Source organism: Canis lupus, chromosome 17 (assembly GCF_011100685.1).
Source record: "Canis lupus familiaris isolate Mischka breed German Shepherd chromosome 17, alternate assembly UU_Cfam_GSD_1.0, whole genome shotgun sequence".
In the NCBI taxonomy this organism is placed as follows: domain Eukaryota; kingdom Metazoa; phylum Chordata; class Mammalia; order Carnivora; family Canidae; genus Canis; species Canis lupus.
Window position 1 is genome coordinate 31,106,711 of NC_049238.1, and position 20,221 is coordinate 31,126,931.

Genomic DNA, 20,221 nt, shown 5'->3' on the forward strand with positions numbered 1-20,221 from the left:
AAAGATTGAAAACTTTCTAGTTCATTTTAGGAAGCTAGCATAACCTTAATGCCAAAAAAGAGTAAAAGATAAAAAACATAAATCTTCCACAGATCAAAATCACTCATGAATATAGATGCAAATTGTCTAAATATTAACAAATAGAATCCAGCAGTATATCAAAAGAGATGACCAAGCAAATATTATAGAATGTAAGGATGACTCAACATCAAGGAATCAGCATAATTCATTATAATACTAAATTTTTAAGAAGTAATTCTATCAACAGCTACTGAGAGGACCAATAAAATATAATACACATTCCTAATAAGAAATTTTAGTAAAATAGAACTAAAAAGAAATTACTTAAATATGATAAAGATTATTTGCCAAAAAGAGCAAGTATCATGCTTAAAGCCATTTACATTAAAATCAGAAAATGGATAATGATGTCCACTATTACCATTATTATTAAACACTATACTGGAAGCTCTAACAAATACAATGGTGACAGCGAAATAGCCAGTATAAATATTTGAAAATAAGGATAAAAATCACCTAGAAAGGAGGAACCTGGCTGGCTCAGTCAGAAGAGTGTGTGACTCTTGATCTCGGGGTTCTGGGCTTGAGCTTAACCCAGGCTTGGGGTAGAGATTATTTAAAAAATAAAATAAAATAAACTTAAAAAAATTACCTAGGAAGCTCAAGAAATACTCATTTATTTATTTTATTTTATTTTATTTTTTTATTTATTTATTTTTTTTTTTAAATTTTTATTTATTCATGATAGGCACACAGTGAGAGAGAGAGGGGCAGAAACACAGGCAGAGGGAGAAGCAGGCTCCATGCACCGGGAGCCCGACGCGGGATTTGATCCCGGATCTCCAGGATCGTGCCCTGGGCCAAAGGCAGGCGCCAAACTGCTGCGCCACCCAGGGATCCCTATTTATTTTATTTTTTAAAGAGGGCTCCACTCTGGGTTTTAACTCACAATCCTAAGATCAAGACCTGAGGTGAGATCAAGAGTCGGACACTTAAATGACTGAGCCACCCAGGTGTCCCCAAAAATACTCATTTAGAAATCTTTTGTAATTAATAAAGGAATTTACTAAGGTGGCCAAATGTAAAATAAATATAAAAAAGATAGAGGATACAGGGCAGATGAATGAATAAATAAAATCTTTAAAAAAAATAGAGGATACAAAAACCAGCTAGCAATGGAATTGGAAAAATGCCATTCACAATAGCAATAAAAATTATAAAACGCTGAAGAATAAATTTCACAGGAATGGTACAGGATCTTTAAGAAGAAAACAATAAAATCTGATCAAAAGACTTTTTTTTTAAATTAAAGATTTAATTTATTTATTCATGAGAGACACAGGCAGAGGGAGAAGCAGGCTCCACGCAGGGAGCCGGATGTGGGCTTGATTCCGGGATTCCAGGATCACACCCTGGGCCAAAGGGAGGCGCTCAACCACTGAGCTACCCAGGCATTCCTGATCAAAAGACCTTAAGCAAGATCCAGTCAAATGGAAAAAACATACATGCTCTTGGATGACAAGATCTGATGTAAAAAAAGATCAGTTGTTCCAAATTAATATATAAATCTAATGTAATTTCAGTGAGAATCCCAATCTTTTTTGTAATGGGTAAAATAATCTTGGAGTTCATTTATTCATATGGTAAAATAAATATCAGATAAAACAAATTATAAAAAATAATAGTTGACTCGCCTTACCAAATATCTTTAAAATATCAGAGAACACCTATAATTTGTGGTTTGGGAATAGACATAGAGAGATCGGAATGGAATAGAGGGCCCACAAAAGGTCTCTGTGTATATGAGAATTTAATGTGTAACAAAAATAATGTTCAGTTCTGTGAAGGAAAAGGATGGCTATGCAATGACTGGTGCAGGTACAAATGGCTATCCATCTGGAAGATAAAGAAGATTGAACATGCCCTCACACTTCATATAATAACAAGTTCCAAATGAATTAAACACTTAAAAATAATGAATGCTTTAGGAGAAAATTTAGGGAAACATGGATATAAAACATTGGAGCTTCAGAGAGCTTTTAAAGCAGTGCAAGAAATCTAGAAGTAAAAAGGGAAAAATACCTATTTGATTTCATAAATTGAAAAATATTTCAGTAGCCAAAATGACCATAAAGTCAGAAGACCAAAAAAAAATAGATGGGAAAAATATTCAAAATTCACACAACAAATAAAAATCTAACCTGTATTATATGAAAACTCTTACTGATTGATAAGGAGAAGATAGATAACCCAATGGAAAAATATGCAAAACAGAGGAATAGGTAATCCCAAAACAGCATTTCTAAATGTACAGTAAGTATATGTAGAGATGCTCAGTAGCAGTAGTAATCAGCAAAAATAGCAATGAGCTATCACTTGTCACTCACCTAACTGGCAAGAAGTAAAAAGTGTTAATATCCACTATAGGCTGGGATACAGGAGAGGTACTCGTGCAATATTCTTGGGGGAAATGAGAATAATTACAGTCCTTTTGTGAAACAGCCTAGTTGTATCTGTTAAAACCACACATAATTAAAAGCACCAATGAGTAAGGCTCTATGTACCAAGTTGTTATAGGATTGTTTGCAGTGGCAAAGTAATGGAAATAGAGGGAATGTACGCCAATACAGAAATGATTAACATAGGTCATCCGTACCTCAGATACTAGACAGCCATTAAAAATAATTTATTGGGGATCCCTGGGTGGCTCAGTGGTTTGGTGCTTGCCTTCGGCCCAGGGTGTGATCCTGGGGTCCCAGGATCGAGTCCCGCGTCGGGCTCCCTGAGTGGAGCCTGCTTCTCCCTCTGCCTGTGTCTCTGCCTCTCTCTCTCTGTCATGAATAAATAAATATAATCTTAAAAAATGAATAAAAATAAATAAAAATAATTTATTGGATCTACACCAATTAACTTGGAAAGATTGCCACGATGTATTATTAAGTGAAAGAAATAAGATGCAGGGAGGTCTAGTTTGGACCTATGATAACTTGTATGTTCTGTGTATGTGTGTGTGTATACAATTATATGAGAATGGAGAAAGGAATGGAAGAACACTAGCAAACTGCTAACATGGATGGGACTGGGGAGGAACACTCCTCCTCTCTGCTCAAATGGCCACAATAAGAACATGAGTGGGCAGCCCGGGGGGCTCAGCGGTTTAGCGCCGCCTTCAGCCCAGGGCGTGATCCTGGAGACCCGGGATCGAGTCCCACGTCGGGCTCCCTGCATGGAGCCTGCTTCTCCACCTCTCTCTCTCTCTCTCTCTCTGTCTCTCATGAATAAATAAGTAAAATCTTAAAAAAAAAATGAGTAACAAGGATCCAATATTTTTGTAAAGGGGATTTTTTTAAAAAGATTTAATTTATTTATTCATGAGAGATACACAGAGAAAGGCAGAGAGACATAGGCAGAAGGAGAAGCAGGCTCCCTGCAGGGGGACTGTTTCAGGACTCGATTCCAGGACCCCGGGATCATGAGGTGAGCTGAATTCAAGCAGATGCTCAACCACTGAACCACCCAGGTGTCCCAAGAATCCAATTTTTTAAAAAAGATTTTATTTATTTATTTATTTATTTATTTATTTATTTATTTATTTATTCATGAAAGACACATAGAGAAAGGCAGAGACACAGGCAGAAGGAGAAGCAGGCTCCATGAAGGGAGCCTGACGGGGGACTCGATGCCCGGACTCCAGCATCATGCCCTGAGCCAAAGGCAGGCGCTAGACCACTGAGCCACCCAGGGATCCCCAAGAATCTAATTTTTAAAAAGAAAGTAAAGGGACTCCTGGGTGGCTCAGCGGTCGAGCGCCTTCGTTTGGCCCAGGGTGTGATCCTGGAGACTAGGATCGAGTCCCGTGTCAGGCTCCCTGCATGGAGCCTGCTTTTTCCCTCTGCCTGTGTCTCTGCCTCTCTCTGTGTGTCTCTCTCTGTCACTCATGAATAAATAAAGTCTTTAAAAAAATAAAAAATAAAATAAAAAGAAAGTAAAACATGGTATAATGTAGGTAATGCAATAGTGATGCAAGTAGGTCCAACCAATCATGTAAAACATTCAAGAGAAGAAAGATTGGCAGGCAATACAGCTAAATGATTATCGCGGTTGTTTAAGTAGAGGCATTATAGCTGGTTTTTTCCTCTATATTTTCTAAATTTTTTCCATTGTAGTTTTGTTGGTTTTGTATATAAATAAATAAAATAAAAATTCTAATTTACTTTCTACTAACCACACACATTTTATCATGTCTTGAAATCAATCACCATAGGTAGATAGGTGAGCTTGATGATGTCCTAACTCTGAAAATGTGTAAATTTACATATTATTTATGACATATAAGAGATATTTTCAGTTTGTTTTTAATTAGTTGTAGATTAGATAACTAAATCCCTAGGAAATAATTATCCATAAAAATATGGCTTTCAATATTTCAAGATTTTTTTCTCCTCTAAACAGTAATAGACATCACTTCTAACAGTAATTTTCAAAGCTGTGAGGCTTTGAGCAGGTCATTTTCTTCCCCTCCCCAGGCCTCAGCTGAGCCTATAAATGAAGAAGCTGGATGAAATAATTTTCTCATGGCCTTTGGCTCTAACATTCTGTGATTTAATTTGCATACATCATAGAATGCATTAGATATCAAACAAATGAACAATTGCTAAGGAGAAGAAAGTTTTCCTCTGAGCAATACTTAAATCAGCTCTAAAAGATATTCAGATAACTAGAGAAAATGCCCAACCTTGATGTAACTTTCATGCTCACTTGAAAAATGTACAAGATTCCAAAGACTATATAGTATTGACTTTCTTGATATCCCTCATTTATAATTATATAGCTGTTGATAAAATGCTTTTTCATTAACGTTTACCCTTTTGCCCCTGCCAAGTTATTATTTTGCTTTACAGACTTCAATATATGAATGAAAGGTTGTTTTTGTTTTTTAAAAAGATTTATTTATTTGAGAGAGAGACAGTATGAGTAGGAGGGGCAGAGGGAGAGGGAGAGAAAATCTCAAGTAGACTCTACACTGACTGTGGAGCTGACTGCAGGCTCCATCTCATGACCCTGAGGTCATGACCTGAGTTGAAACCAAGAGTTGGATGCTTAAGTGACTGTACCACCCAGAAACTCCTGAATGAAAAGTTTTAATTCTGATTTCTTGAGGTATAACATGTAGCAAATAAAATGCATTCCATTAAAACATACATTTTATGAATTTTGGCAAACTTATGCACCTGTATAACTACTATCACAATTAAGCAATAGAACATTTCTATCACTCTAAAAAGTTCCTTGTGCCTCTACCCAGTTAAGCCTCACCTCCTACCCTACATAATTACTGATCTGCATTTTGTCACTATAGATTAGATATGTCCTTTGTAGGCCAATGAACAAATTTTTTACTGTGTTTTCTCAGTCTTGGATAGTGTTAATATATTTTGATAGTTTCAATCAGGATTCTTAGTTGCATCCAACAAAAAAGAGCTCTGGCTGATTTCAGCAGCAAAGGAGTTTGTTGAAAGGCAGCTCATAGAATTCCTGGGAGACTGGGGAACAAGACTGGGATTATGCAGCCAGCAACAATGCCCCAAATCATAGAGTACAGCTGTTCTGGTGAGGAAAGCACCACAAGCAGCACTTGGAGTTACCTAAGCTCTGTACCACATCATGGTCACCACTACCACCCTTGCTGCCACTGCTGTTTTAGGAACTGTTTCTTAGAAAGTACTAAGTATGTCCAATATATCTGTCCTAGGAAATCCTTCTGCAACTTCCAGTGTCAACTGGAGTGAGTAAATCTGCGTGGCATATCCTAGGTCATGTGGCTCTTATGCATAAGCTGCAAGAAAGGCTAGAACATGCCACTTACAGCCTCTAGAGCAAGAGGTTTAATCAAACTTCATAAGATGGGAGGATTCCCCCATCATTGGAAGGGGTTAAAATTCTAGATGGCCAAAAGGAGGGCCAACGTCTACAATACTGACAGTTACATTTGTTCATTAGATTGCATTCTGAACTTGCAGCTTCATATCTAATGGTCACTACAACTAGGCCACATTTGATAACACCTCCTGTGTCTAAAGTGGCCTACCGGACTCTGAAAGTGGGAATGACATCATCAAAGCACTTACTGTGTAATGAAATAGAAGTAGATGTATTTGCCTTCATACTTGCTTAAGTTTTTTCTACTTAAGGCGATTTCCCTAAACCAGAACCTATTAATAAAATTAATGGGTCTAAACTAATGGATTTAATTGGAAAAAGAATGTAGCATATTAAAAACCACCGTAATTTTAAGTAATAAATTTCACATTTATTTACAAAATACTTATCTTTAACTTTTTCTTTGAAGTTTTTACTTATTTATTCATGAAAGAGAGAGAGAGAGAGGCAGAGATGTAGCCATAGGGAGAAGCAGGCTCCCTGCAGGGAGCTTGATGTGGGACTCGATCCTAGTCAAAGGTGGATCCTCAACTGCTGAACCATCCAGGCATCCCTTACCTTAAACTTTTTTTTTTTTAAGATTGTATTTATTCATGAGAGATACAGAGAGATTGGTAGTGACACAGGCAGAGGGAGAAGCGGGCTCCACACAGGAAGCCTGATGTGGGACTCAATCTTGGGACCCCAGGATCATGCCCTGAGCTGAAGGCAGATGCTCAACTGCTGAGCCACCCAGGCAATCCACCTTTAACTTTTAAACTAAATATTAACTTGATATTTTTCCGAAATTACATAAACCTCAAGTTGCCTCTAATAGCTGTGTTCATTTCAATTATTTTAAGTTAACACATAAAATAAGTCCAGTTACTTCACCAGTTCTTCCTGCTATCCCTTCTTGATTTCATTTGACAGGTCCAGAGAAGAAGGGGTGGCCTGATCCAGGGACAATGAAGATGTAATGTTGAAGAATCAGCTGGAGGAAAGAAGCAACAGTCACCATGGAAAAGACAAAAACAAAGCAAGGTTAGATTTTTCCTATGTCTTGCTTTATATTTTGGGATGTAAGAAATGTAGGTTTCAGTGTTCTCTTGCCATTGTATCAAAATATGATAATATGTTACCTTGACTATTCTCATTTCCTTATCATCGTGTAATGGCCACGAAGAGCACAAACTTGGTGCTAGAAAAACAGGAAATGCTATACATATAATTTGGTCTGAGTAGTTATCTTATTTTTCTTGGCAATAACTTTAGGACTTGCTTCAGGACAACCTGCTGAATGAGGCAAAGATACAGATTCAACTAAGAAACATCCAATACCCTCTAGGTTAGCCTAGAAACATAAATGCTCTCTATTTTCATCTTTGCCATATAGAATCAACCATATGGAAATAGTTTGTTATCACCTCCAATTTCCAGATAAGGAAACAGTCATAGAGAAGTCAAGCTACAATCACAAAATGTCAGAGTTTGATCGGGGAGCCTGGTCTCTGTTCTCACATTCTGGTCCTTGCCATGATACCAGGCTGTTGGAACACAGTGTAAAATAAGCTAAGTAATCTTTACCCAAGCTTGTGTGGGGAGTTTTGGTTATTTCAAACCATCCAGATTTTAGAGGAACAGCCTTCTATCTGTATAAGTTCTGGGCTGAGGTTATATATTATTTATGAACTTAATACACTGAGGGTGTTTCCTCTAAGGAAGGGTTTTCTATGCAGCATGTCTTAGAGAACAATATACGTGTCCATGTAACCAAACATTTACAACCAGTACTTTCATCTATAAATTGCTTGATTCATACAATGTGACCATTTCTCCAACAATGGAGATATAGCTAAATGGATGAGCTGCATGTTTTACACGGATTGTCTTGTATTCATGGTCAGCCAATCTGATTCTGAAAGGTACACTCTAAGCCAACCATCTTTCTCCCTAGTTTGTGGTGGTTTTTATAAACCTACTACTTCCTTTGTCTTTGCCCTGTGTTTTGCAATCTCTAGTGTTTCTAATATTATTTTCTTTTTGCCTGCATTCTTCCCAGAATCTTTCCATTGACAATTCCCTTCTACCAACCCTCTTGCCCAGGAAGACAGTAAGATTACCTTAGCTGATCTGGGCAGTGACAGGAGGCGAGAGCTTAGAAGTTTGGCAAGGACATTTTATGCAGGCTTCCTGAGAACAGCAGAGTGATGATGGGGCAGGTGCCTTGTGTAGCCTTCCTGGTTATAGAACTACCCCCTCAAGTAAACTGCTGTCAGCCCCACGAACATGAAGGAAACCCTTCATGCACATTCCCTTCTGGTTGATTAATGATGATTAATCATTCAGTTCGGTTGAGAAACTTTCCCACTGCGGTAGAACACGTTTCTTTGTTTTGTTTTGTTTTGCTTTTCACTACAAGAGTTATATCAGGTAGAAATGGTTAGGTCATTAGGATGTGAATATAGAAACCACCCTCACCAGCTTATGTTTTGTTCTTATATTGTTGGTTTCTTGTCATGCAGTCACAGATTTAAGATCCTCTAAGTCCCCTTTTCCTCTGTGTGTGAAGAGGCCAGGGACAGAGTGAGTTATATTCATTGAACAGAGCTCTTTCTTCCTACAGGAGAGAATGAACATATGCCGATGAATAATCCTTCCACACAGATTTACCAGGTAAAGACAATTAGATTGTTTTGAACACTCCTTGTGTGATGATGATGACTGTCATTTGTGTATAAAATTTTCTAGCACTTGCAAGTGCTTACACATCTCTCACTGCGTTTGTTCACTTAACAGGACTCTGAGATAGTCAGGGGAGAGAGTGCCACTCATGTTGCACTTTTGAGAAAACTGTTTAGTGAAGAACAGCTTATCCAGGTTATAAATTATACCACTATCACTTCCACGTCCACTTTGCTTTTCTAGCCTGTCACCACCAACACTATGGCCATTACATTGTATAATGCCATCTCCACGAGAGACGAGAGTGAAGGAGAGAGCAAGATCTGTTTTTGTTTGTTTGTTTGTTTCCTACTTTAACAGGGAGAATTGAGGACTGAAAGGGAGTTAACACTGCAAATGTTCAAATATGGTGATAGAAAAAATTTTAAGCTCCTTTTAAACAATGGAAATAATGTACAAGGAAGATACATATTCTGCAAAACATTTTGAAATACATTTGCAACAAGGATCACATGGGGCTGCTTTGGCTTTCTAAACAGTATTTGTTTGGCTTCTATCTTCTAAATGTAAATTTGAAGTAAAATTCTGTCCTTAAAAATCATGGGAATTAATTCTGATGTAATTTGTAGTATAAAAGCAGCTCTGGCTAGGGAAATTCATGCTCCTCTCTAGAGTTAGGGCACTGTTCTCTGGATTGCAGGAGGAGGGAAAAAGAAACAACAGGGCTTGATGGGCTGGGAGAAAGGATGACTTCAAAGTTGGCTGTAAAGTTCTAAGCTTTCGTTAGGATAAAGAGTAGTTTTCTGTAAAGAGCTACAGGAATCCAGAAGAGTGGAGAGTTTTAGGGGAAATATTATTTAGATTTGTTGAGATTAAGTGATAGTAGAGTGAATATTTTCACAACTAGTTGCAAGATATATCATGCAATAGATCATTGCTGCGGGCCAATGAGGGCAAGCCAACACAGAATTATGAAAACATTTTTGTAATCATGTTGCTCCTAGACCAAAACCAGCAGTGGGAATGGGTAGAGGAAAGAGCTTCATTTGAATTTAATACGTATTTATTGAGCAGTTACTGTGTACAAAACCAACTGCTTGGCCTAATGAGAAATAACAGATGCAACAGATATTTGCAATTGATTTTTAAGTGTCCACCACCTGGAAAACATATACAATTAATAGTTCAAACAGGTAGGCTGTTGGAAGGATTACAACAGAGGGATGAATGAATATTGGCTGAAGGATTTGAACCAGGCATTTAAGGACAAATTGGTCGTTTGGTAAGTGGATATGGGGAAGGGTGTTTCAAGCAAAGGGACCAGCTTGAACAAAGGCCTGGAAGTAAGAGTGAGTCTTCACTCAGTGCTGATTTGATGCTGCACTTATCCATGACCTCCAAATGCCTTCCTTGCCCACCTCCTCTCTGTTCACATCTGACTTGTGTATGGCATATGAATGACTGTGAGTATGTCTTTAAACTTAGGCATGATTTAAAGTCTATTATAGACTTTATGTAGGTCACTCCCTGAATGTTGGCTAAATATAGCAGCAGTGGGGGGTGGCCTCATTCTCTTATTGTATCACAAATCCAAGTACATCTGTTCACAGTGGAACAAATGAAGAGTGGAAGTGAAGTTGGTCTCTATGACCTCTGTGATGCTGTGATTATAACCCCATCCTTGTTTTAAAAGCATGCTTCCTAAGCCCCAGTCTGTTTACTCCAAGCAACATTTAACCAAAAGAAGATGAAGGAGAAGTAAAGAAAGAAGAAGAGGAAGAGGAAGGAGGGAAGCAGGGAGAGGTTAACTATAATAGAGTACAACCTATACCAAAAAGGGAGAGCAAAATATGAAACCTGAAGCAAAATGTGATGTGTTAGTCACTTTCCATCTATTTTATAGATCCCGACCTGATATTATAGTAAATATTATCTTGTTAATTTATTTATTTTTATTGTCTGTCTCCTTCTCTAGAATGTAAGCTCCAAGGGCAGGGATTTAGTACATCATGCTCTCTGTTGTAATCTCAGCATAAAGTACAGTGCCTGGAACATAACACATATTCAATAAATATTAGTTGGATGAATGAATGAGTATCTGCAAGATGTGTGTATTGCTTTGAGCCAAGAGATATGATGTAGTCATTTAGTCTGGTGTCAAATGATGTTTGGAAAATTGTCTGATTCTTCTTCAGGAAAAAAAATAAAAGAAGAGATCCTTACTTCATACCCAAATCAAAATAAACTCAAAAATGGATTAAAGGGCTAGAAATCTAAAAATCAAACCATAAAAATTTAGCATTAGTGAATATTTATCTAGTCTCTGCATGTGAAACATCTTTCTAAGTGAAAAAGCACTGGAAGAAATCACAAAGGGAAGGCCTAGAGATTTCACCCACATCACAATTAAAAATTTTCCCAATGTATATAAATATATTTTCAACCTATTCAAAGGCCTATAACAAAATGGAAAAATTATTACAAAAAATATCACAAGGGTTTAATGATATACAAATAGTTAATACAAGTCAGTAAAAAAAGACACTTCTAAGACCTCAGTAGAGTGTAGGCAAAAAATACAGAAAATTTACCAAAGTAGAACTATAGACAGTTAATAAATAGGAGAGAAAATTGAGACTTTTGAAGCTTATGACAATCTGATTAGTGAATAATGAAATAATAATACTTAATTCCGATGAGTGTGTGTAAATTAGTGGAAACTTTTTTTCTTTAAGATTTTATTTATTCATTCATGAGAACACAGAGAGAGAGAGAGGCAGAGACACAGGCAGAGGGAGAAGCAGGCTCCATGCAGGGAGCCGGATGTGGGACTCGATTCCGGGACTCCAGGATCATGCTCTGGGCCAAAGGCAGGCACTAAACCGCTGAGCCACCCAGGGATCCCCTAGTGGAAACTTTTACAAAAAGTATTAGTTAAAATACAGTAAAAGTGTTAAAATGTTCACAACCCTAATTGGCTCCCTGTTCTTTGGATGGATTTGACCTCCTTGGTGAATAAGGTACATTAACTCAAATAGGGTCACAAAAGCCAATAGGAGAATGAACACTACCATCTCCCACTCGAGAATTATTACTAGAACTAGTGAATGTGTGTGGATACACTGATTGCGCCTTAGCTCATCTTCCCTTTTATTTGAATCCAAGTCTACCCTGCTTTTCTCTCATCCTTGGTCCACTGTACATAAGCTTCTCAAAGTTCACCCAGTTTCTTCTCCAGAGTCAGATTGTGTTGCTTCAGACTGATTTCTTCCTTTTGCACATGGATTTTTAAAATAAGATTCCATTAACATGAGAAGTGGTGGTGGGGGCAACAATCAAGGCAACAGATATGGCAACTGCACCATCTTGGTCCTAGCTCAACTCCCGCCTAATGATGTGAATTCCAACTGTGTTTTTGGCTCGCTTGTAGGAATGTAAACATTGCAGTTTCCTCCATTTATATTACTTATATTCTATGCATTTTGTTTTTCTAAATACACTAATTTAGCCCTTTGGATCAAATACTACCCAACATCCTTAAACGCACAGTAATTTCATATTTAGGAATTTATCCTAAGGAAATAATTTGAAATACATACAAAAATTTAAATAAAATGTATTGTAGATCAGCATTATTTATAATATTGAAAAATTATAAACAACATGAATTTCCAAGAAGAGTGAATGAGTGGATAAACTCTGGCACATCCATTGGTTGGAATATTGAGCAACCATTAAAAATAGAGAAAAAATTTTGAAGTCTATGAAAAAGGGTTTATAAGAGTGTTTTGCAAAAAAGGGGGGCAGAATCAAAATAAATCTGTAGTGTGATTTCAACTATATAAATGTCTGCACTTACTTTCACAGAACAAAACAGAAGGAAATATGCCAAAACATTCGCAATTGTATTAAAGTAAGGAGATTTGAAGTTCTTTTTTCTTTTTTCTTTTTCTCTCTAATGAAAATCATTTAAGAAAAAGAGTTATGTACCAAAACAACTCCTAACTAAAAAACTATGGGAACCAGTCCTACAGTAATAGGTTTCATCATTAAAACTGTCGTTGAAAGTTTTCTGCAATTTGTAAGTCCTGTTTGAGCCTCAGTCTCTTTTTGCCATTGAGGAATGTCTTCCAATACCAGAGAAATGAATTCTACTAGGCCTGTGGTGCATCCAGGGATCAATAAGATAAACTGGCACAACAAGCCTCATACCAGCTTCAATAATGCCCTGCAAGAATGTCATGAAGGGTCAACTTTTGCAGGGAGTGTAGAGGAGTAGATTTGGGAAATTTACTCTTGACTGTTAAAACGACTTGCTGCCCACTTTTTGTATTAAGTTATTGCATTTCTGGGGATTAATAAAAAGAACTAATATTAAGATGACAGTTGGCAGAAAAACTGTGTTTCCTCTGTACAAACCCTGGTTTGGGGGAAACCAAAGCAATTACGTTGGCATCCTTGCCATCATGTGCTGCTTCGTAGAGCCTGTAGTCAGGTGTTGTAGGAATGTGGCCTGCCATGTGGAGCTTTCTCAAATCTTGACATTTGTGACTTAGCTAGGATCTCAAGGCACAGGCACAGGCCCCTGAGTTTGCCCCATTGTAGCCTTTGACCTTGATTATGGAACAGAATAAAGGACAAATCTATGTGAAAAACAAGTTGGAACAACTTGCATAATTTATGAAAGTGTAGTTTGAGGGATCTTTGGTGGAAAAAAAAAGATGGGAAGACATTGATTAAAATTGACCTCGAGAAGAGATCAGAAGCCAAGAAAGTAAAGAAAATTGAGCAACAGAAATTGAGGACAGGAAATAGGAAGAATTCGGACTCGTCTCCCCTATTTCTTTGAGCGTAAGATGCCCTCTGTGGTGCCCTAGGCTTCGAAGTACAAGTCTTCCCTGAACCTGCCTCCAGTGGGAGCCCGCCTCCAGCGGCAGGATGGAGGGATCATAACCTCTCTAGAGCAGCTTCATGAAAAAATCAACGAGATGAGGAACGTGTTCAACTCGCTGGAGAACAAGGTAGACACCCATTTCTAATCCTTGGGGTGGGCTGTGGGCTGTCGAATGAGAGAGCTGAAGGGAGAGCAGAAAAAAAAAGATGTTACATCCGTGTCCTCAGAGTATTTTTTTATTCACAAGGAATGGCCAGTGAGTATTGGAAAACCAGTCTGTGGCAGCTAAAGATACTGAGTCGCATGCATCTAAAGAGTAGCATGTTGGTTCAGGCGTGTGATGATTCTCACTAATGGCATTCCCTTCCTGGCTTTTCAGTGTTTGTGAAGCTGTTTATAAGGCAGTAGTGCTACTTCAGTACCCAAGGGGCTCAAAGTAATACATAGGAAGGAAATGGGCTCATAGCTTAAAATGGTTTCAGAAATCTCAAGGTCCCCATATAACCAGATTGTTGGGGGAAACTCAATTTTTTTTTTGAGAGCTGGGGTTCTTCAGGCGAGGAAAAATCCTTTCCCCTAGGATCCTACTGCTGCCTTTTGGTTCCTGGGGGAATCTCTACATATCCCCCTAAGGGAGCAGTGATAATGAAACCTATTTCTGTTGGATGGTGGTTCCCTTTCTTTTTCAAACAGGAAATTTGAACTTACCTCAGAGCACCTGAATGAAGGTCAGGTTTCCTTTCTTCAATTTGAAAACTTGCACAATTTTTGCTTTGATATTATATTGCCATCAGTTTTGTTTATTTTGTTCACTGAAGATGAATTTGCATCACGAGAATTACCAGATCAAAAGTAGTTGACCTGGTGATTTCATCCATTATGATGACTAGATTAGGACACGTACTAAAATCCATCACAAAGATTAATTAAAATTAAGAATGATTGGAGCGAAATACAGATTGCTCATGTTGTTTCTCAGGCTTCCAGCCCTGAACACTTGGCAGATCCCACTTTTATCTTCAGAATGATCTCTTTGGTTCCTCTTATTTCTTCCTATTCCGGGCCCTTGAAAGAAACCTTGGTGAGGTACAGTGAACCACAAAACCTTATATTTCAAAATGTGGTGTAGGAGATCAAATAATTTTATAGTGGGAGGTATCATTGCAAGTTGGAATCATTTGGATAACCAGATTCTGAAAATGTTTAGAAGTACACATTTGAAGGAATTTTGTTAATTTTGTTAAAAATTCTGTTTTGAAGAGAGAACTGGAGCCAAGAGTTCCTCTCCTTAGTAGAGTGTAAGATCATGAATTTCAAGAAAATAATGTTATTATCTTATTGTTATTATCTTAACTCTTTGTCTGTTGAAAATGCTTTTTTTTTGTTTGTTCAATAAAAAAAACTTGAACTTTTAGAAGTGCTCCATTTTCTCCACATTTCTGTTTGTGCTTTAACTTTTTGATGTGGTACTTAAAGGGGGAGAAGAAATAAAATTTTTTGAACACCTTCAATGTACCAAGCATGCACTGTGGCAGGAAACTTGCCTACATTTATTCATTTAATTCTCCAGACAGCCCTGTGAAATAGGTGTCACAGTAGTTATTTTATGCAGGAGGAGATTGCTACAAAGAGGTTAACTAACTTGCCTGAGGTCTTACTTCTTATAGGAGAGAGCTAGGATTTGTACCCTGACTCCAAAATTAATACCTTTTTCATGATGTGGAAGTTGACAACAGAAGTCCAATGTGTGCACTCCTACACAGCCAAGCTTGACTCTTGAAGATAATGCAACATCACTATCAACAGCGTGCTGAGCTCCTAACACTGTAGCTATTTCTTGCCACTGCAAATGCCATTTTCTCCTTTTCCACATCATCCAGTTTATATATATATATATATATATATATATATATATATATATATATATCTCCTCTTCCCTTTCAAAGAAATTCTTAGATATGCTTAGTTTTTACTCTTTTTATCATTTAATTTTTTAAAGGAAAAATAACTGAATTTCTTCATCTTCTTATAACACCAAGGATAATATGATCCACCCCTTCTTTCATGGGATTCAAAGAGTTACTGGATCAAGATTGTATTCAACATGCATAGTTGCCTTTCAAGTAAATCTCATTTTAATCAAATGTGTTAGAATAAACAGTAGCTCACAGGAGCACTTGTAAACTTAATTAATTGCTTGCTTGCTTGTCACTGTCAAACTTCTGCAAGTGCTATATAAAAAAACTCTCTTTTCCCTAAATGAATGGAGCTAAAGTTGCCTTATGTTGTCTAAACTTAAGTCTACTAGTAAATGAAATTTATAGATTTTTAGGAGCCTGGTTTCTCAAACAAAGGAAAATTCATGGGGCCAATGGTAATATTTATAATAGTTTCTAGCAAATTTAATTCACTCTTGGCGATTATTATTTAGTTGCAGGCCTTGGCCTCTGAACTTAAAACTGGTTTCACAGAAGCAATGCAAGAACTGTCAAGAATTCAACATGGAGAATATGCTTTGGAAGAGAAGGTTAAGAGCTGCCGATGTTCCATGGAAGAAAAAGTTACTGAGATGAAGAATTCATTAAACTATTTCAAGGTAGGCTCCTCTTCTATTTCCCTGCTAAGCAGAGAGTAACAGAAGTAGAAAACACCTTTTTGTGTGGCAGCCAAATAAAAGAATTTCCTTCTGACCCATTCACTAATTATCATGAAACAAAACTCTATTTCCTGTTTTTCTTTTTTGGATCTTGGTGTTAAAATTATAGGCCACAATAGAAATAAGATGTTCATCTCTCATTCATTCATTCATTCAACAAATATGTATTAAAAGCTTACTGTGTACTAGATATCATATTATATATCCTTTCATCCCTTTTATCACATTAAATATGTATCGATTCCTATTTTTTAGGAAGAGCTGAGCAATGCCATGTCAATGATTCAGGCCATCACTTCCAAACAAGAAGAAATGCAACAGAAAATTGAACAGCTTCAGCAGGAAAAGCGAAGAGAATCTCGAAAAGTTAAAGCCAAGTGAGTGTTTTACACAAAATTGGCCAAAGGCAAACCCATAAGCAGTAGCTTGTAAAGTGACATGGAGAATACCTTCCCCAATACACAGAGAGCTAACTGCCTATATACTTCTGGAATCTGCCACTCAGCATGTGATGGAGGTTATAGAATAATAAAAATTGGTTAATATTAAAAATGGAAGGTAATTATTACATGGAAAATGCACTTAACACAATAGGAAGTGAAATGAAAATGATATAAGATGGCATGTGGTATTTTATTTCAACTGTAAAAATGTGTAAGATAACAACTATAGAGATATATTTAAAAATAGTGACTATTGTCTTAATATAATGGGGTCACTAATTATTTTCTTTTTTTATTCATTTTCTAAAATTTCTGTAATGCTACACCTAGTTTACTTCTACTGTTGAAAATAAAATTTGTGTTAACGTCTCAATCAGGTTGAATCAATTAAATTTCACCATTAAACATATATGATCATTATTATGTTTTTCAATTATCGAATTTAAAATAGAAAAATATGAAAATAATATTTCTGTGGCCCTGAAGAATGGCTTCTTGTTTGCAGCTGGAAGACCTGCTGCCTCTTGGTATCTTTGTGTTGCTTTGTTAAATGAATGTACATTATCCGAAGCAAATTATCATCATTGCAAACTGTAGAGATCCCGATGACAAGGAAGCCAGTAACAGAAAAACAAAAAATATAGATATTACAATTAGGATGTGATTTGTATGTATTTGAAATCTTTTCTCCAGCTTTGGAGATGAATTAAATTGAACTCTAAGAACTGCTAATATCTAACTATTTTTAATTTACAAAAACAGCACTTTTGTATGGCCCAACCTAATAATTCAGAATTTTTCTTAAATTATTCTGAACTGATTTTCTTCTTAACCCATCAGGCATTCAGACTCTTTGTTTTCCTTCCCCAGGAAAACTCAAAAAGAAGAACATGGCTCACAGGCTGGGCCTGCTCAAGCACAAGGAAGTCCTTTCCGTTCAATCAATATCCCTGAGCCTGTTCTTCCAAGTGAAGACTTTACAAACCTTTTGCCCTCTCAGGCTTATGAAAAAGGTACACTTTGCAAATCATGTTGAATTAGCCAAGTCTTTCCCCTTGATTCCTAAAGCTTAAGTAATAGTGAGAATGGGCTTATGTCCTCCATCCTTATTATAGGAAAATGATGTATTGCTCAGAATTTTTCCTCCTGTAACTGGAATTTATAAGAATCTAGAGGATTGGGCAGCCTGGGTGGCTCAACGGTTTAGCGCCTGCCTTCGGCCCAGGGCCTGATCCTGGAGACCCAGGATCGAGTCCCACATTGGGCTCCCTGCATGGGGCCTGCTTCTCCCTCTGCCTGCGTTTCTGCCTCTCTCTCTCTCTCTGTGTGTCTCTCATGAATAAATAAGTAAAAAAAAAAAAAAGAATCCAGAGGCTTCTACGAGATCAAGAGAATCTGCCCAATTTTAAAAGATTTTTTAAAAAAGATTTTATTTATCAGAAAGAGAGAGAAAGAGAGCACAAGCAGGGGGAGCAGCAGAGGGAGAGGGAGAAGCAGACTCCCCACTGAGCAGAGAGCCCAACGTGGAAGTGGGGCTCAATTCCAGGACCCTGGGATCATGACCTGAGCTGAAGGCAGATGTTTAACTCACTGAGCCAGTCAGGCGCCCCTAAAAGATTTTCTTTTGGGGGAAAATACTTACCTGGGTTTTCTAAATTTCAAATACTAACCCCGGGAGAAAAATGTTACAAAAAATTATTCATTCTAATAACTCATTTTATTTTCTACATTGTCTCTCAATCCTCATCTCCCTGCATAAACATAAACATCTTAAAGATAGGCATATTCTTAGCATAAAATTGTGTGTTCTGTTTTCTTTTTTTTTTCCTGCAAGGTTTCACTGATAGGAGAAAATCATATCTGCCTTAACTGGTGGGCAGTGATGTCAGTGGCAATGTAGCTCTGCACCCCTCTTTCTCTGGATAACAAGAGCTGATGCTGCCTGTGGGCTGACAGTCACTAGCCACACTCTTGCACTGAAGGATAATAAAGCAGATGCTAGAAAATTGTTCCTGGGCAGTCCTACAGAAACTGGGTTTCCATCCAGTTACCTCCATCTGTACCCATGTCTGGTTACGTGTTTGCTACATCTTTGTATGCTCAGCACTGTCTAGCAAAGCACCTTGTATGCCAGAGAGTGTAGACATTAATGTTGTTTAGAGGAATTGTCCTCTTTTTTTTTGGTCACATATAGAAAGTCTCCAAAAGAAGCTCAAGGACTTCTTAATCAATTGTAAGCTCCTCAGGGGCTCCTCAATATATTGTAAGGCACAATATATTCCTAGACAATAAATCTTTTTTGAACAACTAAATATAAAAATATAAATAAAAAATCTAAATCAGATGGCTTTTAATCAGTTTAACTTCAAAATATGAAAATGCTTTTTTTTCTTTTTAGTGTTTTTACCCCTTTGAGTAGTTACTCTAGAGACTGATGGAAAACTCACCAACCCAACTGGGTAATGAGTGGGTTAATCACAGGTGGTTCTATTTTCTTTGCTCCATGTCACGAAGAACAGGATATGAAAGGATAGTCTTATTAGGATAGAATACAGGATGGCCTTGAAAAGTAGAGGTCAGATCAATGCCAGGTCTAGGGAAGTTGAACATGTTCACAAGATAAAAGATTAAAAATTTTATATTCAAAGTGTTCAGATGGAGTTCAATTAGCTGTGTGGTGGCAACTCCTCCTTCCTTCCCTGTTATAATATGCATGGCTTATATATTATAGTTTATTCAACCAAGTTACTGCAGAATTTGGAAATAATGTGCCATAGTAAGAAATTCTGGGTATGATTGGTGGTAGGTTATGTTAAAATTCAGGATCTAAGGGCTAAACTTTCAGGAAGGGTTGGCTTACTCTCTGTTAATCATAAAATGGCTCAATTGTTGTTTGTTGCTCCAAACTTCAGTAGCTTAAAATAACAAACATTCATTATGTTATAGTTTCTTTGAGGCAGGAATCTGTGGGTGCCTCTGGCTCCAGGTCTTTCATGAGATTGCAGTCAAGGTGTTGGTTGTTCCACTATCCATTTCTCTTTCCTTCTATCCATCCATCACCCCAGACACAGACTTAGATGGTGGGAGATGGTAATGAACAAAACAACAAATATTCCTGCTCTCATGGAGCCTTTGTTCTGAAAAAAGCAGACAATGAACTGAGACAGATAAAATGTGTAGTATGTTAGTGATAAGGAGAAAAATAAGGAAACACAGGTATAATTTTAGAGAGGGTGTCAGGTAAAGACCTGAAGGAAGTGAGGATGTGAGCTTATGCATACTGAGGGGAAGAAAGGGATCAGCCCATGCCAAGGTCCTAGCGGGAACATAATTGAGATGTTCAAGTTGGAGAAGGAGCAGTGGCGCTAGAGCAGAGTGACCAAGGGAGACAATAGGAGATGAGGATTTAAGAAAAGAAAAAAATAGCAGGCAGAGGAGGGGACAGATATTTTAGGGCCTCATGGTCATTATAAAGCCTTTGGCTTTTATGCGGACACAGGAATCCATTGTTAAGCAGAGGAGTGACAGGGTCTGACTTACATTTGAACAGCATCATTCCAGCTCTTTTCATCATCACCATCCTCACCATCATAGTTAGACAAT

At 37.4% G+C, this 20,221-nt stretch overlaps 1 protein-coding gene and 1 long non-coding RNA gene across 7 annotated transcripts in view; one reads left to right on the forward strand and one right to left on the reverse strand.

Annotated features, from left to right (window-relative positions):
* Nucleotides 1–20,221, forward strand: part of ARHGEF33 (Rho guanine nucleotide exchange factor 33) — an 80,444-nt gene that overhangs the window by 21,534 nt on the left and 38,689 nt on the right. For all 4 annotated transcript variants that reach the window (XM_038561335.1, XM_038561337.1, XM_038561336.1 and 1 more), the window contains exons 3-7: nt 6,874–6,984; nt 8,567–8,616; nt 15,951–16,115; nt 16,431–16,552; nt 17,489–17,631. In XM_038561335.1, coding sequence (XP_038417263.1) covers nt 6,960–6,984; nt 8,567–8,616; nt 15,951–16,115; nt 16,431–16,552; nt 17,489–17,631 — 505 coding nt within the window. In that variant the 5' untranslated portion in view covers nt 6,874–6,959. The remainder of the gene's footprint in view (nt 1–6,873; nt 6,985–8,566; nt 8,617–15,950; nt 16,116–16,430; nt 16,553–17,488; nt 17,632–20,221) is intronic.
* LOC111090581 overlaps nt 2,797–20,221 on the reverse strand; it is a 39,214-nt gene continuing 21,789 nt past the window's right edge. For all 3 annotated transcript variants that reach the window (XR_005372335.1, XR_005372334.1, XR_005372336.1), the window contains 3 exons: nt 8,422–8,560; nt 6,835–6,934; nt 2,797–2,852 (listed from right to left, as the gene is read on the reverse strand). This is a non-coding gene — a long non-coding RNA (uncharacterized LOC111090581). The remainder of the gene's footprint in view (nt 2,853–6,834; nt 6,935–8,421; nt 8,561–20,221) is intronic.